This window comes from Anthonomus grandis, chromosome 3, assembly GCF_022605725.1.
Source record: "Anthonomus grandis grandis chromosome 3, icAntGran1.3, whole genome shotgun sequence".
Taxonomy (NCBI): Eukaryota; Metazoa; Arthropoda; class Insecta; order Coleoptera; family Curculionidae; genus Anthonomus; species Anthonomus grandis.
The window spans coordinates 7,214,410-7,236,292 of NC_065548.1; the positions used below are offsets into that span (position 1 = coordinate 7,214,410).

Consider the following 21,883-nt stretch of genomic DNA (forward strand, 5'->3'; position numbering starts at 1 on the left):
ACAAATTCAGAACTGTCAAAGAACAGCTGATTTTGTTGACACTTGGCAACAACTCATTGTACTTACTTTTCAGAAAGCAGAAATGTAATTACGAAAACCCTAAACACTGAATTTTATTTATTCTTCTAATCAAATACATTGAAGAATATATTTACTCAGCTTTGCACTGTTTTTAATCATTAACTGATTAGGTTAGGTTTGAAATCCATCATTTTGTTAATGTCTCTAGTTTATTATGCAAAAGAAAAGGATGACGGGCTTATCAACTGTCAACGTCAGCTGTCAAATTCGATATTCCTAAATGTTTTTATTTTTATTTACAAAAAATACCATTGTTGACTGATCAAATTCTTGTAATTCCCGTAATATTGTGAAATAAGGCGCATTTTGGTAAGTGCAACACAAACTTTATTCAATTTACTCTTATAACAGAACCCAATATCAATGTAACAGAATCCCAGATTCATATTTAGGTAAAGTGCATCCAGTTTGTTTGATAATATTCGAAGCGGCATAAATCCCTATATCAATGCAGCTTTTTAATTTCCTAGAAAGTGTTATGCCAGCCAAAAAGCCCCCCACAAAAGCATCTCCTGCCCCTGTTGTGTCCTTTATCTCAGTCGAACTCAGGGGCGGAACCTTCACATAAAAATTATCAGTTTGCGTAAAGCATTGCACTGGGTTTGGCCCATCAGTAATCACCAACGTCTTGCTGCCCTCCCTCGTCAAATCCATTGCTAAATCTTCTATAGAATCTTTCGAAAGAAGTGAGGCTAGAGCATCAAATTCTGCCTTATTACCAAATATAATGTCAGCACGTTTTACCAAGTACTTTATAGGTTCTGGGACGATTTTAAATATATACTCTCCACACAAATTGAAGACCAGGCTTTTATCGGTTTGCTTGCACATATCGACAATATGTTTAGCCGTTGAAAATCTGTTGGTTAAAAAGTAGGCTTCTATAAGTATAATATCACTTTTGTTGAAAATGTTTGGGAAATCTTTATAGGATAGAAGAGATTTTAATGGGAGGACTTCTGCAGCCCCTATGTGTGCCACCAGGCACCTTTTTAAGCCATTTATTAAAGCAATGGATTTGCCAGTTGGGAGCTCTTCTTGAATTAAATATCTAGAAAAAAGAGTGAGAAAAGAAAAATTCATATATATGCATTGCCTTTATAATAGTAAAGGTGTGACTTTTCAGCCTTAACGACAAAGAAAAAATTATCTAATACATGTGGCAACACTGTCCCCACACCATTGGATTGTGTCCTCATATTTACTTTTTTATTTAGGGGGTTCCCCCAATATTTGTTTTGTTATTCAATCTTAATGTTCACATCCTTTGTTCTTTTGCCTGTTCAGCTTAAAAATAGTTGGTTTGGTTATAAGAAACTTTTGAGAAAGTAAGTAATTATTAAGGATTTATTATTATTGTTTACTGTTATCTTTCAAAATGAGTCATAAGATAATCACTTGTATAAATAGGCAAGTTATCTCACTAGTTTAATAATAAAAATTATTCATGCTCTCACGAAAAATTCTTATCATTATTGCATGGAGTGCAGACTAATTTGGCAACAACGGTTAGCCAAATCAGCTGTGTGTGGTATTTATTGCGCGCAAATTTTGTTGTTGTCTTACCTGGGTTCGACTCCGTCCGATTTAAGTATTGTCGTCAAAATTTTCGCCTCAGTGTCGTTTCCCACGGAACCAAAAACTTCCGCGCGACATTTCCCCCTTAACGTCCACCGTAAAACCCTTAAGGAATTTTGACTGCATCCTCCGGCAGACTTGTATTGTTCCAAGCTGAAATTCCCCGGTAAGTTTTTATGGATTTTTATCAGGTTGTTTTGTTTCTCAAACGGGTCTTACCCGTCAATGTCTTCGGTAAGTAGACGCATTTTATCCCTGGAAATTTCCGCTTGTCCGTCCTCTTTGAGGTTATATTTACGGATGAGGTTCACCGATTCCTTGGTGCAAGTGACCGTGACGTCTAGTAACGGGTTTCCGAAGGCCAAAACTGTTTTAAAATCGGCCATTTTGTTCGGTTTTTGTGTGAATCCCCGCAGATTATAAAAACCAATCGTCTCAACTCTTAAACCACAAATATATAAATTCACAAAATACAAGTATATAGAAAAGTGGTGGTTGCATACAAACTGATCGAAATTCTCCTGACAGTTCTGACAAATCTGCTAGCGTCCTATCGCTTGGCGACGGAAACTATTGTAACTAACTTGACAGTTTGACGTACCAATCAAAAAGGTACAAAGGCGTGGCCAAATTAAGGTGGGAAAATTCAAATTTTATTTAATAAGAAATCTCATAATTTTAGATATAATTATAGAATATTATCAAGACTACGGTTATTTGTAAAACAAATTAGTTTGGTCTTCTCTGGATTTAATGATAGTAAATTTGCCCTGAACCACTCATATATAAGTTGAAGATCAGCCAACATGGCTATTCTCAAAAAGTCGGTATCATACGCATGCCAGAGATATAACAAAAACTTTTACTCTGATCCATTCTAGGTGCTTAGTCTCTATACCTATATCTCGTCTCATTGAACAAAGGAAGTGGTATGATAGGAGCATGAAATAAAATAAAAAATAGACAGTGCAAACCTTATAGATGAATTCTCTAAATGAGTCATATGAAAAATAATGACAAAACAAATTATTAAATAAATATGTATTGTAGTGTGAAGCCAGCAGTATCAGCAATTAAAATTTGTTGCAAGAGAACTGATCAGAACAAATTCTAGCCTAGTTCAAAGTCTTAAAAATGAAATGTTTGAAAAGTGAAACATATTGATTGAAACCAAATGAGTTTGATTTTCATAAAAAACAAATTCAGTCAACGTCATTTCTGTCAGTTCCTGTCAAATCAAGATGGTCGACTTACGATTCGGATTTTCAACATACAAGCTTCATACATGTGTCTCAAACTTACCTAAATATATTTTGGGCCTTTGTCTTTTTGACATTTAAGACTTGCTAGCCATATCAAACCTCCTCGGTCAGTTGCATAGTCAAATATTACAGAAAACTTTTTTCCAGAAAACTTGATTCCTTGGTGCAAGTGACCGTGACGTCTAGTAACGGGTTTCCGAAGGCCAAAACTGTTTTAAAATCGGCCATTTTGTTCGGTTTTTGTGTGAATCCCCGCAGATTATAAAAACCAATCGTCTCAACTCTTAAACCACAAATATATAAATTCACAAAATACAAGTATATAGAAAAGTGGTGGTTGCATACAAACTGATCGAAATTCTCCTGACAGTTCTGACAAATCTGCTAGCGTCCTATCGCTTGGCGACGGAAACTATTGTAACTAACTTGACAGTTTGACGTACCAATCAAAAAGGTACAAAGGCGTGGCCAAATTAAGGTGGGAAAATTCAAATTTTATTTAATAAGAAATCTCATAATTTTATTCTTTAATGACAATATTCAAAGAAAAGTTATTCAAATTCAAACTCAAATATGCTTTATTGTTTAAACAAAATATTGTTATAAACAAAGCTTCACCTAATCCTAAAGAGACAGAGTTACAGGGTTAAAATTATATTTAAAAATACAAGTTACAATGACAAATCAAAGTTAAACAGTTAAAATTTACATTTCTTTTTTCTTTTTTTTTTCTTTCTCCCCCCTTTCCTTCCTTTTTTTGTTCTTCCCTTCTTTTCCTTTCTTGAATCAATAAAATCAACTATATCTAACTTTTCTTAACTAAGTACAGTTCAACATTTAGGGATAAAAAAAAAGAAAAACATTTAAAACAAACAGGTTAGGGAAGGTCTCCCTTAATTAATTAAAATCTGATTGTCGTTGAAATATTCAGCCACAGAGTAATAAGCTCGACCACTCAGAAATCTCCTCAAGAGAAAGTTAAATTTGATGAGAGATTTTGCCCCTCTAATGTCCTCTGGTAGGTGGTTAAAGATTTTTATACCTTCATAAAAAATTGATCTCTTTACCAAGGCAGATGTTGGAATGGGAAGCCGCAAATTATTCCGCTGGCGGGTGACATATTCGTGGATTCTGTAGGACAAACCTGTATTTATGGGAGAAAATAAGGCATGCCACCTCCTGTATGTATAGGCAGTAGATTGTAAGAATGCCCTCCCTGATAAAATATGGTCGGCATGATTCGCTAGGTGATATCCCGCATATATAACGCACAGCACGTTTCTGTAGAACAAACAACATCTGTAGAAGATAGTTGCTTGCACTACCCCAAAAGCAGACACCATACCTGAGATGGGACTCAATCAGGGAAAAGTACACGGCTCTCCCAATCCCCATGCCAAGCTCCCGACAGGCCACCCTAACAGCAAAACAACCCGCAGAAACCCTATTGCTGAGACTCCGTATATGGTTCTCAAACTTAAGCTCCTTGTCAATCACCAGACCCAAAAATTTATTGTTAGAATAAGGCGGGACAGGGCAGTTAGCAATAAGAATATTATCAAGACTACGGTTATTTGTAAAACAAATTAGTTTGGTCTTCTCTGGATTTAATGATAGTAAATTTGCCCTGAACCACTCATATATAAGTTGAAGATCAGCCAACATGGCTATTCTCAAAAAGTCGGTATCATACGCATGCCAGAGATATAACAAAAACTTTTACTCTGATCCATTCTAGGTGCTTAGTCTCTATACCTATATCTCGTCTCATTGAACAAAGGAAGTGGTATGATAGGAGCATGAAATAAAATAAAAAATAGACAGTGCAAACCTTATATATGAATTCTCTAAATGAGTCATATGAAAAATAATGACAAAACAAATTATTAAATAAATATGTATTGTAGTGTGAAGCCAGCAGTATCAGCAATTAAAATTTGTTGCAAGAGAACTGATCAGAACAAATTCTAGCCTAGTTCAAAGTCTTAAAAATGAAATTTTTGAAAAGTGAAACATATTGATTGAAACCAAATGAGTTTGATTTTCATAAAAAACAAATTCAGTCAACGTCATTTCTGTCAGTTCCTGTCAAATCAAGATGGTCGACTTACGATTCGGATTTTCAACATACAAGCTTCATACATGTGTCTCAAACTTACCTAAATATATTTTGGGCCTTTGTCTTTTTGACATTTAAGACTTGCTAGCCATATCAAACCTCCTCGGTCAGTTGCATAGTCAAATATTACAGAAAACTTTTTTCCAGAAAACTTGATTCCTTGGTGCAAGTGACCGTGACGTCTAGTAACGGGTTTCCGAAGGCCAAAACTGTTTTAAAATCGGCCATTTTGTTCGGTTTTTGTGTGAATCCCCGCAGATTATAAAAACCAATCGTCTCAACTCTTAAACCACAAATATATAAATTCACAAAATACAAGTATATAGAAAAGTGGTGGTTGCATACAAACTGATCGAAATTCTCCTGACAGTTCTGACAAATCTGCTAGCGTCCTATCGCTTGGCGACGGAAACTATTGTAACTAACTTGACAGTTTGACGTACCAATCAAAAAGGTACAAAGGCGTGGCCAAATTAAGGTGGGAAAATTCAAATTTTATTTAATAAGAAATCTCATAATTTTATTCTTTAATGACAATATTCAAAGAAAAGTTATTCAAATTCAAACTCAAATATGCTTTATTGTTTAAACAAAATATTGTTATAAACAAAGCTTCACCTAATCCTAAAGAGACAGAGTTACAGGGTTAAAATTATATTTAAAAATACAAGTTACAATGACAAATCAAAGTTAAACAGTTAAAATTTACATTTCTTTTTTCTTTTTTTTTTCTTTCTCCCCCCTTTCCTTCCTTTTTTTGTTCTTCCCTTCTTTTCCTTTCTTGAATCAATAAAATCAACTATATCTAACTTTTCTTAACTAAGTACAGTTCAACATTTAGGGATAAAAAAAAAGAAAAACATTTAAAACAAACAGGTTAGGGAAGGTCTCCCTTAATTAATTAAAATCTGATTGTCGTTGAAATATTCAGCCACAGAGTAATAAGCTCGACCACTCAGAAATCTCCTCAAGAGAAAGTTAAATTTGATGAGAGATTTTGCCCCTCTAATGTCCTCTGGTAGGTGGTTAAAGATTTTTATACCTTCATAAAAAATTGATCTCTTTACCAAGGCAGATGTTGGAATGGGAAGCCGCAAATTATTCCGCTGGCGGGTGACATATTCGTGGATTCTGTAGGACAAACCTGTATTTATGGGAGAAAATAAGGCATGCCACCTCCTGTATGTATAGGCAGTAGATTGTAAGAATGCCCTCCCTGATAAAATATGGTCGGCATGATTCGCTAGGTGATATCCCGCATATATAACGCACAGCACGTTTCTGTAGAACAAACAACATCTGTAGAAGATAGTTGCTTGCACTACCCCAAAAGCAGACACCATACCTGAGATGGGACTCAATCAGGGAAAAGTACACGGCTCTCCCAATCCCCATGCCAAGCTCCCGACAGGCCACCCTAACAGCAAAACAACCCGCAGAAACCCTATTGCTGAGACTCCGTATATGGTTCTCAAACTTAAGCTCCTTGTCAATCACCAGACCCAAAAATTTATTGTTAGAATAAGGCGGGACAGGGCAGTTAGCAATAAGAATATTATCAAGACTACGGTTATTTGTAAAACAAATTAGTTTGGTCTTCTCTGGATTTAATGATAGTAAATTTGCCCTGAACCACTCATATTAAGTAACATGGCTATTCTCAAAAAGTCGGTATCATACGCATGCCAGAGATATAACAAAAACTTTTACTCTGATCCATTCTAGGTGCTTAGTCTCTATACCTATATCTCGTCTCATTGAACAAAGGAAGTGGTATGATAGGAGCATGAAATAAAATAAAAAATAGACAGTGCAAACCTTATAGATGAATTCTCTAAATGAGTCATATGAAAAATAATGACAAAACAAATTATTAAATAAATATGTATTGTAGTGTGAAGCCAGCAGTATCAGCAATTAAAATTTGTTGCAAGAGAACTGATCAGAACAAATTCTAGCCTAGTTCAAAGTCTTAAAAATGAAATTTTTGAAAAGTGAAACATATTGATTGAAACCAAATGAGTTTGATTTTCATAAAAAACAAATTCAGTCAACGTCATTTCTGTCAGTTCCTGTCAAATCAAGATGGTCGACTTACGATTCGGATTTTCAACATACAAGCTTCATACATGTGTCTCAAACTTACCTAAATATATTTTGGGCCTTTGTCTTTTTGACATTTAAGACTTGCTAGCCATATCAAACCTCCTCGGTCAGTTGCATAGTCAAATATTACAGAAAACTTTTTTCGGTTTAATTTTTTTTTCTACTGAAGGTGCAATAAATGGAATTAATTTTGACATTTGTAAGCCATTGGTAACCATCTAACCAATCAGTGGTCTAATCCGACACCAAATTTGAATTCAATAAAACGCGGGAAATTCGAATTCTAGGACGGGCCCAACTTAGAAAACTACTAAATGTCACAACTTGCGGGTACTCCACTCGATTAAAACAGATTGTTATCAATACTCGATCTTCAATTTCCTTTTTATATTTTTTATGTTGCAAAAACTATAACATAAATTTAAAGAAAAATAAACAAATTTCCCATATTATACAAATCTATCTTAACCAAGGGAACACCAGCTGACTGTGCAATTTAAAGTAGTTTCCTAAATTGAGCAAATATTTTTTAATGGTTTTGTCACTGATATTTAAGACTTGATAGCCGTAAGAGACGTCCTCTCTGGCCTCCTCGGTCAGTTGCATGTCAAATATTACAAAAAACTTTTTTTCAGTTTTAAATAAAACATGGAAGATTCTAGTACCAACCCGAATAATCTATTTAAGCCGGAATACGCCGCGTTGGGACTGCGGGATCCCGGACCGATACCGCTCCCGCCCAGCCCCGAAAGCGGGGAATCGTTTGTTATAATTAAAACGGCCGACGAACTGAGCGGTCTGGACGAAGATTGCAGTTTTACCGGTGAGTACCACCTTAAAAAAAAAATTTAACGTTTATTTTACGAACGCCCCCGGTATTTGACGTGTTAACCAAGATGGCCGCCACCGGAGTCTTGGTCCGGCCAATCAGATGCGTTTGTTTTAGTGGTCCGGTCACGTGGGTCGCCCGTTTATATATACGGGGGTCAGTCTGAAAGAAACGTAACAGTAATTTTGTTGTTATTGTAGGGCCTATAGGGGTGTTTTTTTGGTCACCTGTACAAAAAGTGTTTATATAAATATAGAGAGCGTCCCATAAGTAATGCTAAATAATTTAACGGCTAATTCCTTTTTCGAAAAGTTAAATTTTTCTAATTTGAAAGTCATATACATGCTGATAAACTTAATGTAATTTTTTAGAATTTTGGCCATAAATTTAACGTTTATTGTTCGTTTTTAACAAAATTTGGAAGGTGTTTTTTTCTTATATGGCAAATCTGAAAATTAACCTTTTTTTTAATGTAGAGGGCACCACCAGCAACATTTTGATTTTTTTTTATTCCATAGCTTTTTTACACATGCATAATTTAATTTTTTATTTTATGTCCCTTTTTGAACTACTGGAATATTTTTTTTAATTATATTAATTTAATGACGGATTCAGTATTTCTGGAAAATTAATGTAATTTTTTAAAGTAATTCAGATTATAATAATTTTTGTTTTCCAACTACATCTAGAATTTATAAATTTTGAGAGAAATATTTGTTTCCATGCAGTTGAGGTCATTGTTATCAGAAGGTAATGGTATTTAATTTTCATTTAATTTTTCCAGACAGTTAGGGTCTTACAGTCAGGGAGGAAAGTAAAATAAAACCGCCATTTTCTTGGAGCATATCGATAAAACTATTTTGATTATTTATAGGCAATATTGAGATATTTATTTAACTATAACAGGCAATTTCAATAATTGTTACATGTTTCTTTTTCTTCGCAATTGCCTGGAAAAGTGAAAAAATATTATTTTCCATGGATGCTATAGAGAGTTTACTAGTACTTATTTATTTAACTCTTTTAGGCAATTGACATTATGTTTGCTTATTTTCTTTCCATTATAATTGCATGTGTAGTGAAGAACATGACATTAAGGTGTGTCAAAGTAATTTTAATAAGTGTGTAAGTTGTATCAAATAAATAGTACAGAATGTCTCTAAATATCGAGCAAGTCACTTGGAATATAAATGGAATAATGAAGAGTATAGAATTTTTTTTTTATTATTTATTAGCATAGTCATAATTTGGAAACTACTTAAGATATTTTCAAATTTTTTTTAGATCATTATAGGAGGATTCCTGAGGATGGATTTAAGGGTAAAAACGTTATTTTGGGTTAAAAATTGTGGTAGCTAGGGCTGTTTTGGTTGAGACAGTTTTTTTTCCTACTGTTCTTAACAACTTTTAACTTTGCTTGAGAATATTTTAGGAAGTAATTGAAATATTCTTAAAGGAGTTTTAGTCCAAGAAAGTCCATTTCTTACCAAACAATTTTATATGAGAACGTTTCTTGTACCTCTACAACTTCTCGAGTTAGAGGGAATTTTGTCCATCAAGGTCCCAGAACCACCTAATTTGAACCAATTTGCAATTACAAGATTTTTATCCATTAACAGACATTTTTGGTCATAACTTGGAAACTATTTAAGATATTCTTATATTTTTTTAAAGTCATTATTGTGGGATTCCTGAGGATGGATTTAAGGGTAAAAACGTCATTCTGCAATAAAATTATTCTTTATTAGAGGAATTAAATATAATATCCTTTTAAAACCTAAATAATAGTTAACCGAAGAACATAAATAGGTACTTATTTTAAATTAAATTTTTTGAGTAATAATGTTGAATACTAAGGTCCTTAATTCAAGAACATTTTTATGTTACTTTAATGATTGCGTATTTTTTATCATGGTATCCACATCTGAAAGAAAGAATATAATTCCCTTAATCGACTAAACTTAGTCCTTCCAATAATGACTTACTGACGTATACTTGATATACCTAGTAAAAGTATCTTTCAAAATGATTATCTGCAGATTTCCAAATAATAGTTTACTTATCTTTCTATAAGAAAAAGGAGTTCTTAAGCTATGTGTAGAAAATGTAAGAAATACAAACTTTAATGTCAAGAAATGTGTTATAGAAATATATTAAAGTCAAAATTTTTTTAATGGAAAGCTTACACCCTTAAATTAAGGCATTTTTATCGAACGTACATTTTAAAAATTTGCTACTAAGAGATCGCCGATTCAGCATCACTTAACATTTTTATCATCAACTGCTCTCTTGTGTTTATTGCGTTTTCATGAACAATTATGCAAATAGGCAAAAATCTAGTGGGTTCAAGTCTGGAAAATGATACTGCTGCTAACTTATTTACCATTATTTATGGGAAACCCTGTTGCACTAATGTTATACTGTGAATTCTTACTATTTACATAATATGTATACTGACGTTTCTTTTAGACGTAAGTTTGATTCAAGAGAACAAAAGAATCCTTATGGACGAGTTGGCGGAAATCGAGGCGGCCTTAAAAGCTGATCAACAACCATCACAAAACACCCCAGACAGCCCCAAAGGGCCCGAAGCATGCGTCCTTGAAAAAACCGAAAATACATCTGAAAGTGTCGCCTCATTTAAAAGCGTCAACAATTCACTACCTTCAGAAAATCAGCAAAAAAGCGGCTCCAATTCTTATGATATGTGTACCAGTAATTTGCCTGCTATGCCCAAACCTAACCTAGAACCTGACAAAGATGTAAGAATACCTGAAAATTGATAACTTGACTTGTTTTATGTTGTCGTTTATTAAAGGACTCGAAGGCCATAAGCATCCTAAGTTTCGCCCCAAGCGATTTCGGTTCCGAAGAGATCCTGCAGGCAAAAATCACCCAATTAATCGACGAAAACACTCATTTAAAGGACACTTTAATACAGAACAACCAGAGTTTGAAATCTCATTACGAACGAATCATTCTCTGGCAAAGGGACGTGGAGAGAGTACACGAGGGGCACAAGGAGAAGTTCAAGGAAGCCAAGAAGTGTATTGAAACGGTACGTTTTTATTAAGGTTTTATAAGTAAAATTTTATTTATTTATTGTACTTCTTACAAACACCAACTAGGGTAATTACAATTAATAGAACATAATATGTAATAATATTTAACAAGATACCCAATAAAAATAGTTTAAGGAAGGTTGTATTTTTAGAAGAGATATTTATTGCTGAAAGGAAGAAATAGGTATCTTTTATTTAGGAATTTATTAAAAGAAGCCGTATTCCAAATTTTACATCTCTCACTCCTTTTGTTACAGAGATATGAGCACTTTGTCCTTTGGAGTCCCAATTTTTTTAATGATTTCCAAATTCCAAGACTAATATCTCAGCTTTTAAAAGTTTTTGAGGGAAACCCTGAAATAGGTGTCTAATGAATTTATTAGAAGAAGCTGTGTTTCAAATTTCACATCTCTCACTCTTTTGGTTACAGAGATATGAGCACTTTGTCCTGTGGAATCCCAATTTTTTTAATGATTTTCAAATTCCAAGACTAATATCTCTACTTTTAAAAGTTTTTGGAGAAAACCCTGAAATAGGTGTCTAATGAATTTATTAGAAGAAGCTGTGTTTCAAATTTCACATCTCTCACTCTTTTGGTTACAGAGATATGAGCACTTTGTCCTGTGGAATCCCAATTTTTTTAATGATTTTCAAATTCCAAGACTAATATCTCTACTTTTAAAAGTTTTTGGAGAAAACCCTGAAATAGGTGTCTAATGAATTTATTAGAAGAAGCTGTGTTTCAAATTTCACATCTCTCACTCTTTTGGTTACAGAGATATGAGCACTTTGTCCTTTGGAATCCCAATTTTTTTTAATGATTTCCAAATTCCAAGACAAATATCTCTGCTTTTAAAAGTTTTTGGGGGAAATCCTGAAATAGGTGTCTAATGAATTTATTAGAAGAAGCTGTGTTTCAAATTTCACATCTCTCACTGTCTTTATTACAAAGATATGAGCACTTTGTCCTTTAGAATCCCAATTTTTGTAATGATTTTCAAATTCCAAGACAAATATCTCTGCTTTTAAAAGTTTTTTGGGAAAACCCTGAAATAGGTGTCTAATGAATTTATTAGAAGAAGCTGTGTTTCAAATTTCACATCTCTCACTCTTTTGGTTACAGAGATATGAGCACTTTGTCCTGTGGAATCCCAATTTTTTTAATGATTTTCAAATTCCAAGACTAATATCTCTACTTTTAAAAGTTTTTGGAGAAAACCCTGAAATAGGTGTCTAATGAATTTATTAGAAGAAGCTGTGTTTCAAATTTCACATCTCTCACTCTTTTGGTTACAGAGATATGAGCACTTTGTCCTGTGGAATCCCAATTTTTTTAATGATTTTCAAATTCCAAGACCAATATCTCTGCTTTTAAAAGTTTTTGGGGGAAACCCTGAAATAGGTGTCTAATGAATTTATTAGAAGAAGCTGTGTTTCAAATTTCACATCTCTCACTCTTTTGGTTGCAGAGATATGAGCACTTTGTCCTGTGGAATCCCAATTTTTTTAATGATTTTCAAATTCCAAGACTAATATCTCTACTTTTAAAAGTTTTTGGAGAAAACCCTGAAATAGGTGTCTAATGAATTTATTAGAAGAAGCTGTGTTTCAAATTTCACATCTCTCACTCTTTTGGTTACAGAGATATGAGCACTTTGTCCTGTGGAATCCCAATTTTTTTAATGATTTTCAAATTCCAAGACCAATATCTCTACTTTTAAAAGTTTTTGGAGAAAACCCTGAAATAGGTGTCTAATGAATTTATTAGAAGAAGCTGTGTTTCAAATTTCACATCTCTCACTCTTTTGGTTACAGAGATATGAGCACTTTGTCCTGTGGAATTCCAATTTTTTTAATGATTTTCAAATTCCAAGACTAATATCTCTACTTTTAAAAGTTTTTGGAGAAAACTCTGAAATAGGTGTCTAATGAATTTATTAGAAGAAGCTGTGTTTCAAATTTCACATCTCTCACTCTTTTGGTTACAGAGATATGAGCACTTTGTCCTGTGGAATTCCAATTTTTTTAATGATTTTCAAATTCCAAGACTAATATCTCTACTTTTAAAAGTTTTTGGAGAAAACTCTGAAATAGGTGTCTAATGAATTTATTAGAAGAAGCTGTGTTTCAAATTTCACATCTCTCACTCTTTTGGTTACAGAGATATGAGCACTTTGTCCATTGGAATCCCAATATTTTGAATGATTTTTAAATTCCAAGACTAATATCTCTGCTTTTAAAAGTTTTTGAAGGAAACCCTGAAATAGGTGTCCCAATTCTTTTTAATGACTTTCAAATTCCAAGACTAATATCCTTGATTTTGAAAGTTTTTTGGAAAACCACTGAAATAGGTGACCTGGTGCTATTAAAAACATCAATTTCTTTTAGCTCAAAGAAGAAAATAACGCACTTAAGCAACAAATAGAAACGTCCCAAAAGGAAATTAAAACCGCACAATTGGAAAGTGCCAATAAGAAAATCATGGACTTAGAAGAGTCTTTGGAGAAATTGTCCCTGCAGAAGGACGAATGTTTGGCAGAAGGAGCCAGAGAAGTGGAAATGTTGCGGGAAAAACTGGAACGGTACGAAAAGGAGCTGGAAAATGCTTATAAGAAAATAAGGGGTTTGGAAAAAAGTATGGAGGAGCACAGCGATGTTGATTCTGAACGTTTGAAGGTACAGTTTCTTTTTTAATTTATTTTCATTACAGGATGTTTTAGAGGAAGCAGATAAGTTTTAAGGATGAATTTACGAAAAGTTTAAGACCCATGTTCAAATTTGAAGAACATTTGTTTTTTAACGTAGTTTTAATACCTGGATTGGTATACGATAAGGTTGATTTTTATCGAAAAAAAATTATTTTTATGCCCGTTGGGTAATTTTTACAAAATATTTAATAGAAGTCACTCTAAATTGTGTTGGAATTTTAAAGATCATTTTTATTAGTTGTATTTAAGAAAAACATGAAAATCTAATTTAAATTCCAGGATAAACGTAGACATAATAAAAGACCTGAAGAATTATTTCAAATTCCTGGAAAATTTCCTCCAGATTAAACGAAAACGTGGAAAATGCTCTCAAATTCCTGGAAGTATGAAATATTATTTCAGATTTATGAAAACATGAAAAATTATTTAAAATTTCCGAAATGCATGAAAATGTGGAAAATCATTCCAAATTTAAAAAAAAAGTAAATTATAATTTTCTGACCCAAATTATGGAAAATATGAAAGACTCTTTCAAACTGGTAGAATAAATATAAAAGATAAGATATAAAAATTACTCCAAAATCATTTAGAAATCCTGAAAGGAAAGAATCGTTAATTCAATTTTCCGGAAAATAAAAGACATTTCCTGGAAATACGTAAAAACCACTTCAAAATCCTGTCAGAATTAAACCGACGCCGAAAATATTGAAAACATAATAAATTGGTGGAAATTTCTGTACTTAACAAATCTCTGTAACTGGTAGAAACGAGAGACTATTTTAAATCCCTGGAAGTTTAAAAAATTATTTCAACATCGTAAAACATTATTTCAAATTCCTGGAGAGAATGAATCAATATTTTAAATTCCAGGAAGGCATGCATAAAAATTAAATTTATTTCAAATACCCAGAAGTTATAAACTAACTTCAAAATCATGAAAAACGTAAAAAAAAACACTTACAGAATTCCTCCAAAAACCTGAAAGATATAATTAAAAAAAACACTGAAGTAGAACACTGTCGTTCATTTGAACAAAATCGACTGAAAGCTTATTAAGATATTTAGGAAAACCGATTTTTTTAAAAAAGGCTGACACCCTGTCTCTTGAAAATAAACCATTTCTGGAACTACAGTTATGGTCATATAAATAGCACACTTTTCTAAATTGCGATAAAAAATATTAAATACCATTTTCTATTTTTTTTATAATATATTTAGCTTAGATGTTCTACAAAGAGTTGTATTTAATTAAAATTAAAAGAGTATTTTAAATATATAAGAAACATAACAAAAAAACTAAAGAAATGCTGGCCATTTAAATAGCACACTTAAAAAATATTTACTTTCACCAAAACCAATTTAATATTTTGTTGGGTATCCTTTATTTTTTATAACTTCACTTAATCGCTTGGGTATTGACTCCACCAATTTTGCACACACGCTTGCCGGAATACTGTTCCAAGCCTCTTGGAAGTTTTGCCATAGTTCATCCAGATTTGAGGGATTTAATACCTTAATTTTGGTTTTAACGTGATCCCACAAATTTTCCAGAGGGTTTAGGTCTGGGCTTTGTGGCGGCCATTCCAAAACATCTACCACATTTTTAGTAAACCATCGTTTTATTGATTTTGCAGAATGTTTTGGATCATTATCGTGCATGAACTTACATGTAATTGGCATAAAATGCTCCATGTATGGTTCCATAACATTCTGCAAAATCTCCCTATACTTGTATTGGTCCATTATTCCCTCTATACGATGAATAGGTCCAACACCATGCCATGACATTGCTCCCTATATCATAATTGATCCTCCTCCATGCTTAACAGTTTTAATTGTGTACCTAGGGTTTAAGGCACGATTGGGAGGACGTCTAACATAGCATTTTCCATCATTTCCAAATCTATTAATCTTGGTTTCATCGCTCCATAATATGGTTTTCCAAAAATTAATGTCCTTATTTATATGTTGTTTAGCAAATGCCAATCTTTTTTTAATATTTCTTTTTGAAACAAGTGGTTTTTTCCTAGAGCAATTTAAATCTTTTGCTATAGCAGAAATAGAAAAGCCTTGATTTTTCTTTTCTATAATAAGAGCTCTCCTCTCTGGTCCACAATGTTTCTTTCTACCCACTAAAAACAAAACTACTCTTGACAATATTCAAAAATTTAAAAGTTAAAATAATACTTACTAATTAACACTCGATATATTTAATAAGAATGAAAGGTGTACTATTTATGTGTCCAGCCTTAAAACGTAAATATTGGAATGAAATTCTGTATGTGCATATATTTTTAAAATAAACATAAAGTCTTGCATATTAGGAGGAGATTAACTGCTTAAATATTTTCTTATCAGTCAGGAATTTGTTTTTTGTAAGTAATATATGAAAAGGCTAAGTGTGCTATTTATGTGACCACAACTGTATGTTTATGTGAACTTTTTATCTTGAAAGTACTCATAGGAACACCTCCTGGAGTTTGGCCACGTACTTAAATAACACCCTATATATTTCGTTAAACAAGATATAGGTGACATATTCCACGGATATAAGGTGCTGTCTGGGTATTGAATTAAACTTCTCTTAAACCCAATTTCACCTTTTTTATGACTTGGTAAAAGCGCCCACAAAAGAGTCCTCGAACCACTTTTTATAAAACAGAGTAACATTTCGAAATTTGAAAATTCTTAATGTCCTTTTAGTTTGACCCAAGAAGTGTGCACAATTTTCACGTTTTTTCTTCGTAGTTAATCGAGGAAAAACTGTTATTATCGGAGATGTCGAACGAGCGGGCCAACAAAGAAATCCTCTCTTTGCGCAACCAATTGGCCCAAACCGTCCAAATGACCGACGAGACTTCGAAGCTACAATTGGCATTAAAAAGGTTAGAGGCCGAGCTGGAGTCCAGAAATTCCTCGATAATGTTCGCCCAAAATCGCATAATAAAACTAGAAGGGGACCTGGAGGCCGCCCTTAATAAGACGAAGGAACTGGAAGCGAACGTGGAATTTATTAAGGAAAAGGAGGAGCAGGTATACATACGATAATCCATTTTATTCAAAAACATTTTTATTCATCATAATTTGTAAAAACTAGGTATACATTTTAAAATAATACAGATCGATTTGCAGTAAATGTGAAAAATAAAGGACAACTCCGCGATTATAATAGAACCGATTCTTATGTAGAGCAGCCCAAATTAAATACTTAATGTAATTCTACTAATAATCAAAGGCGATAACATTAACCAACCACTTAATTTCATAAATTAAGTAAAGTTTAAATAATCAATCAATAAAATATATAAAAAAAACCTTAAAAAATAAAAGAGATTGTTTTCTGTTTTATTATATATTATATCAGTCACTACTTTGTTCTTATAACATCTTATGTTTAATATATTCTGAGAACTTGAGAACCGTGGTAATAATAAAGATATTGCTTCGTTGGAAATATTGTTTCACATTTTTGTGGCAATAAAACTGAACGACTTTTAGAAATTTGTTGAACGATATTGAGGTTATTAAATAGTTCTTAACATGGCGAGTTTGTCAAGGATGATCCCTGGATATAAATAGTTGATATAAATAAGGTGGCTTTTTGGTTTTAAAAATTCTATATACCCCATAAATAATGGTAAACAGCAGATTCCTTTTATATTAAAAAAAATGAGGCTAAGTTAAATTTTTCTAGTCCTAAACTCAAAGACAACCAAGATACCAAGATAAAACGGAGTCTCATGTTAAACATGGTGTAAATGGTCTTTCCTGAATTATTTTACTAATAATTATACATTAATTATAAGTAAGAAAGGGAAGGATATATAACAAATCAAGTTTTTTTAAAATTAAGAAATGAATTGCATAGCAAATAGAAGACTGGTGGTGGCCAACGCAGTACTTCATCTTGGTCCTTTATTGTTTCTCATTTAGATATACTATACTATACCCTAGCCTATATTAGTATTAATAGATCCTTACGTTATTTGCTGATGACACTACTATTCTGTGGCTAGGAACAAATAACAATACTTAAATAAATAAACGATTATTATGCAACAGCGAAATATTACATAAAAGGTAGCAGTCACATAATGTGTTCTTCCATGCGACCTGAAAAATATAGTATTAGTGGTCAGTTTCGATACAATACTACTTTATGCTAAACTCTTAAAATTACTTAACATTACAATAAAGATATACAGGGTGACAATTTCAAGAGTAGCCATGGCTTATAATTTTTAAACCGTAAAAGATATAAAAAAATGCTTAAAACCGTTTCTATAGTAACAAGGGGGAACCAAAATGATGATTTTTTTAGGGATATACTATCATCCCCCTAACCCCCAGAGCCACCCCCTTAAAAATTTTAAATTGGAAGGGTAGTCGAGTGATACCTTGTTTGAAAGGTCTATTAATTCCCTATATTATGCGACTCTACTTATAATAATCAATGCATTTATTTTAGAGTTATGCCAATTTTAATATTTTATTAAAGGTTATTTAAGTGTTTTTTAATTTCTTATAAAATTAACATATTTTGAAAATGTCATAAAATATTTAACATTTGAACATTAGTACAAATGGTTAAGAACTAGGAAAACACTCTGCAATATTGCGTTTATTCTATTTTTAAAACAATAAAAATCTGCATTGAACTTAATTATTTTATTAAATGCTCAAAGTGGCTTCCATTATTTTGCAAGCAAAAGTACAATCTGTTTTCAAACTCTTGACGAACATTTCTAAAAACTTCAGTTGTTAATAATCGGCACTCTTGTGTAATTCTTTGTTTTAGCTCCTCAATGGTGGCAGGCTGCGTTTTGAAAACGACCGATTTTAGGTGACCCCAAAGAAAAAAATCGAGAGGGGTGAGATCTGGCGATCTTGGCGGCCACTCAATAGGTCCTCTTCTACCAATCCATTGGTCTGGATAATGATTATCTAGCCACTCTCTAACAGGCAATACATAATGTGGTGGGGCCCCATCTTGTTGAAAATGCAATAAATTTTCATCAAGAACAAGATCTCCATTTTCATCCCTTTGGTTTTCCAATTCCGTTATTACTAAAGGCTCAACAGTTGTTTCTAACATTTCAGCATAAATTTCTCCATTTAGATTATCACCAATAAACAATGGCCCAATTATATTATTCCCTAGAATTCCGGCCCACACATTTATTTTTTTGGGATATTGGGTGTGCCCTTCCCTAAAAATATGGGGATTCTCATCACTCCAGTAACGGCAGTTTTGCTTATTAACGTTACCGTTTAAATAAAAAGTGCACTCGTCACTGAAACAAATGTTTTTTATAAAACGTGGCTCATTTATTATTTTTTGGGTCATTAATTCACAAAATTCGATCCGCCTGTCTGGATCGTCATCACCAAGTTCTTGAACAATCTGTAGCTTGTAAGGATGGAATTTATTAATTTTTAATATCTTTCGTACTGATTCACGAGACACTCCTGTGGCAGCTGCTGCTTGACGAGTCGACATACCAGGATCCATAGCAAAATGCCCAAGAACCTCAATCTGAGTTGCTTCATCCAGTATTCTTGGCTGATTTTTCTTTATATCACCTACAAACCCAGTTTCTTCAAATTTTCTTCTGGATGTAATAATGCCCAACCTGCTTATCTGGGTGCCTCTCATTAAATATTGTGGCACTTCTACGAAAACAGCGATTTTGAGAACCATAAATAAATATCATTTCAACTCTTTCGGCGATCGTATAAACCATTGTAAAAATAAAACTAGAGCAGTGAGAGAACTTTAAATCACAAAAAGAACCACGATATTACTAACCAAACCAAAAATTGAACATTTTAAGGCAAAATTTAAATAAACAAAAAACAACAAATATTTCGAGAATGGCAGGCATCGAAAATTTTCCTTTTTTTTTACATCGCCAAATACCATTCCGACAATTCAATAATTTCAGTATAAGTGTACTATTTATTGGAGTTTTGTTTTGGCTTTTAACAATTCATTTTAGTATCAGAATAAATATTTTTATTCTGAGAGTAAAATGAATTGACTAACATTTAAAAGGACATACATATCTCGGAAATGGTTGCATTGATTTTAATGAGTAAGACGGCAAAATATAGGGAATTAATAGACCTTTCAAACAAGGTATCACTCGACTACCCTTCTAATTTAAAATTTTTAAGGGGGTGGCTCTGGGGGTTAGGGGGATGATAGTATATCCCTAAAAAAATCATCATTTTGGTTCCCCCTTGTTACTATAGAAACGGTTTTAAGCATTTTTTTATATCTTTTACGGTTTAAAAATTATAAGCCATGGCTACTCTTGAAATTGTCACCCTTATGTGAATCTAACAGCAAAGGCTTGTATTGCTTCTTGAAAGTGAAAAGTGAGCATGAGCTTATTAAATTGTATACGTCATAGTTTAATAAAAATACACCCTCATAGGCAAATGAGTTTTTAAAACTATGCAGCGGTATTTGAAATTTTATAATATTTCTTAGACTGTGACTATGTAAATCTTGTCTTGGTGTAAAATAATCTGAATGATATTTAGGGTACCTCGACTTGTAAATTCTATAAACAAACTGACAAAAATGTAAAGCTACTTTCTGTTCATATGTTTGTGTTTTATTTTCAACAGATGTTGGTGTTATGTGGTCAAATTTTTGTATGTTGAAAACAAATCTTATAGAAGCATTTTAAGCTAACTGAATTTTATTCTTTATTTCAAGAGTGAGGTAATTGTAAAAAACAGTATTGCAGTAATCTAGCTGTGTCCAAGAGCCACTACAAGCGTTCATTTGATTTTGATATTTTTGGGCAAGTTATATTTAAATTGATACAAACTTTTAAGTAAAGCATACGTGTACCTGAAAGTTTAAGACCTCATCAAAAATTACACCAAGATTTTTTGCTGATGCTGAATAAGGAAGAACAACGTTATTTATATGCAAAGTAGTAAAATTAAATTGAAGAAATTGTTTGTTTATTGTATTTGAACCTATGAGTAACTATGTGCTCTTGTTCAAAATCATCCCATGCTGTCTTGACCATTTAAATATTGAGTTTAAGTCCTCATTAATTTTCTGCATACATTGTCATGCATTATGAAAAAGAAAGCAGGATAACAGCTCTGTGTTATCTGCCATAAAGATTTACGAAACAAAACCGAATCTGCTCTGGAAGGTCGCTAGTGTAGCTGCTTAAGAATAGAGGATAGTATAAGTATAGAGGATAGTACGCTGGGGAACTTCATAATCAGTAACAACAGGTTCAGATCTTGCTCCATCCAGTTCCACAATAGGTGTCCTTAGCTGAAGATAATTTTGAAACCATTTGCAAACACTTGCAGTGAGTCCATATTGGTTGATATCTCGGAAGCTACTTTTGTCAGGGCTGTTCCATGATTTTTCCGAAAATCGGACTGTACTGAGGGTATAGGTAATCATCATCCATATTTAGCAATCCAAGCAACATATCCAATAATATTACTCCAAACATTTTGGCAAATATTGGTAAAAGAGAAATTGATCTTAGCTCTGAAAGATTTTCAATTTCTTATTTTGCTTTTGTAAGGGGTTGATAATAGAAGTTTTTACATTTGTGGAAATTCCCCTTTACGTAAAGATAAATTAAACAGCTTTTTCAGAAATGCAGCAATAAGGTCAATGCCAAAAAGAACAAGATTATAACTTATTTGACCCATACCCATACTTTTTTTAAATTCTTTTAAATGACTTGTATATCTCATATTCTGAGATGTTTTTAATAATAATTTCAACATAATTAAGCTTTCCCAGCCTTGCATCCCGATCGATATTCAGTAGCAAATTATCTATCGGAGTGGCCAAGCGGTATACATCTGCAAAAGCGTCACTTATTTCTTTCACATCTTTCAGATGAGTAGATTCTTCACAGTTTTTATTATCCCTTGTATTCCAATCTTTTAATTTATGCCAAATTTATTGATATCCCTTTTATGTTTGTGAAATTTAAATGACATGTTTGTTTCACTACGAATAGCAACAGACAGATAGTTCTTTATGTCTAGGTAGAAGTATTTATGTTCAGCTTGACTAGTTTTTTTAAATTTAATTTAATGATTTGCTTTATTGTATCGTCATATAAGGCTTGTACTTTTTC

The 21,883-nt window shown here is 32.7% G+C and overlaps 2 protein-coding genes across 8 annotated transcripts in view; one reads left to right on the forward strand and one right to left on the reverse strand.

The window, feature by feature from the left end:
• Positions 1 to 224: 224 nt before the first annotated feature.
• LOC126734730 (optineurin-like) overlaps positions 225 to 21,883 on the forward strand; it is a 33,759-nt gene continuing 12,100 nt past the window's right edge. For 3 of the 5 annotated variants that reach the window (XM_050438451.1, XM_050438452.1, XM_050438448.1), the window contains exons 1-6: positions 1,677 to 1,825; positions 7,782 to 7,969; positions 10,445 to 10,737; positions 10,794 to 11,033; positions 13,426 to 13,713; positions 16,494 to 16,778. In XM_050438451.1, coding sequence (XP_050294408.1) covers positions 7,795 to 7,969; positions 10,445 to 10,737; positions 10,794 to 11,033; positions 13,426 to 13,713; positions 16,494 to 16,778 — 1,281 coding nt within the window. In that variant the 5' untranslated portion in view covers positions 1,677 to 1,825; positions 7,782 to 7,794. Of the gene's footprint in view, positions 391 to 1,282; positions 1,410 to 1,676; positions 1,826 to 7,781; positions 7,970 to 10,444; positions 10,738 to 10,793; positions 11,034 to 13,425; positions 13,714 to 16,493; positions 16,779 to 21,883 lie in introns of those variants that run through there. The other 2 variants (XM_050438449.1, XM_050438450.1) reach the window with 2 other exon arrangements.
• LOC126734733 (adenosine kinase-like) lies at positions 405 to 5,447 on the reverse strand. Of its 3 annotated transcripts, none has more exons than XM_050438456.1 (4): positions 5,386 to 5,447; positions 1,879 to 2,100; positions 1,648 to 1,812; positions 405 to 1,132 (listed from the first exon to the last, which is right to left on the reverse strand). In XM_050438456.1, exons 2-4 carry the CDS (start codon positions 2,043 to 2,045, stop codon positions 442 to 444), a joined length of 1,023 nt encoding a protein of 340 aa, XP_050294413.1. In that variant the 5' UTR covers positions 2,046 to 2,100; positions 5,386 to 5,447; the 3' UTR covers positions 405 to 441. The 3 variants fall into 3 exon arrangements, with proteins under 3 accessions (XP_050294413.1, XP_050294412.1, XP_050294411.1); XM_050438455.1 differs by lacking the exon at positions 5,386 to 5,447 and adding an exon at positions 3,267 to 3,328; XM_050438454.1 differs by lacking the exon at positions 5,386 to 5,447 and adding an exon at positions 2,163 to 2,236.

Bases quoted from the DNA above. Each gene is read 5' to 3' on its own strand.
- LOC126734733 (XM_050438456.1), bottom strand. From the start codon at position 2,045: ATGGCCGATTTTAAAACAGTTTTGGCCTTCGGAAACCCGTTACTAGAC. The intron at 1,813-1,878 runs GTAAGACCCGTT...GGGGAATTTCAG, and splicing joins CTTACCGAAGACATTGACGG to CTTGGAACAATACAAGTCTG. The intron at 1,133-1,647 runs GTAAGACAACAA...TCTTTTTTCTAG, and splicing joins TCGGACGGAGTCGAACCCAG to ATATTTAATTCAAGAAGAGC.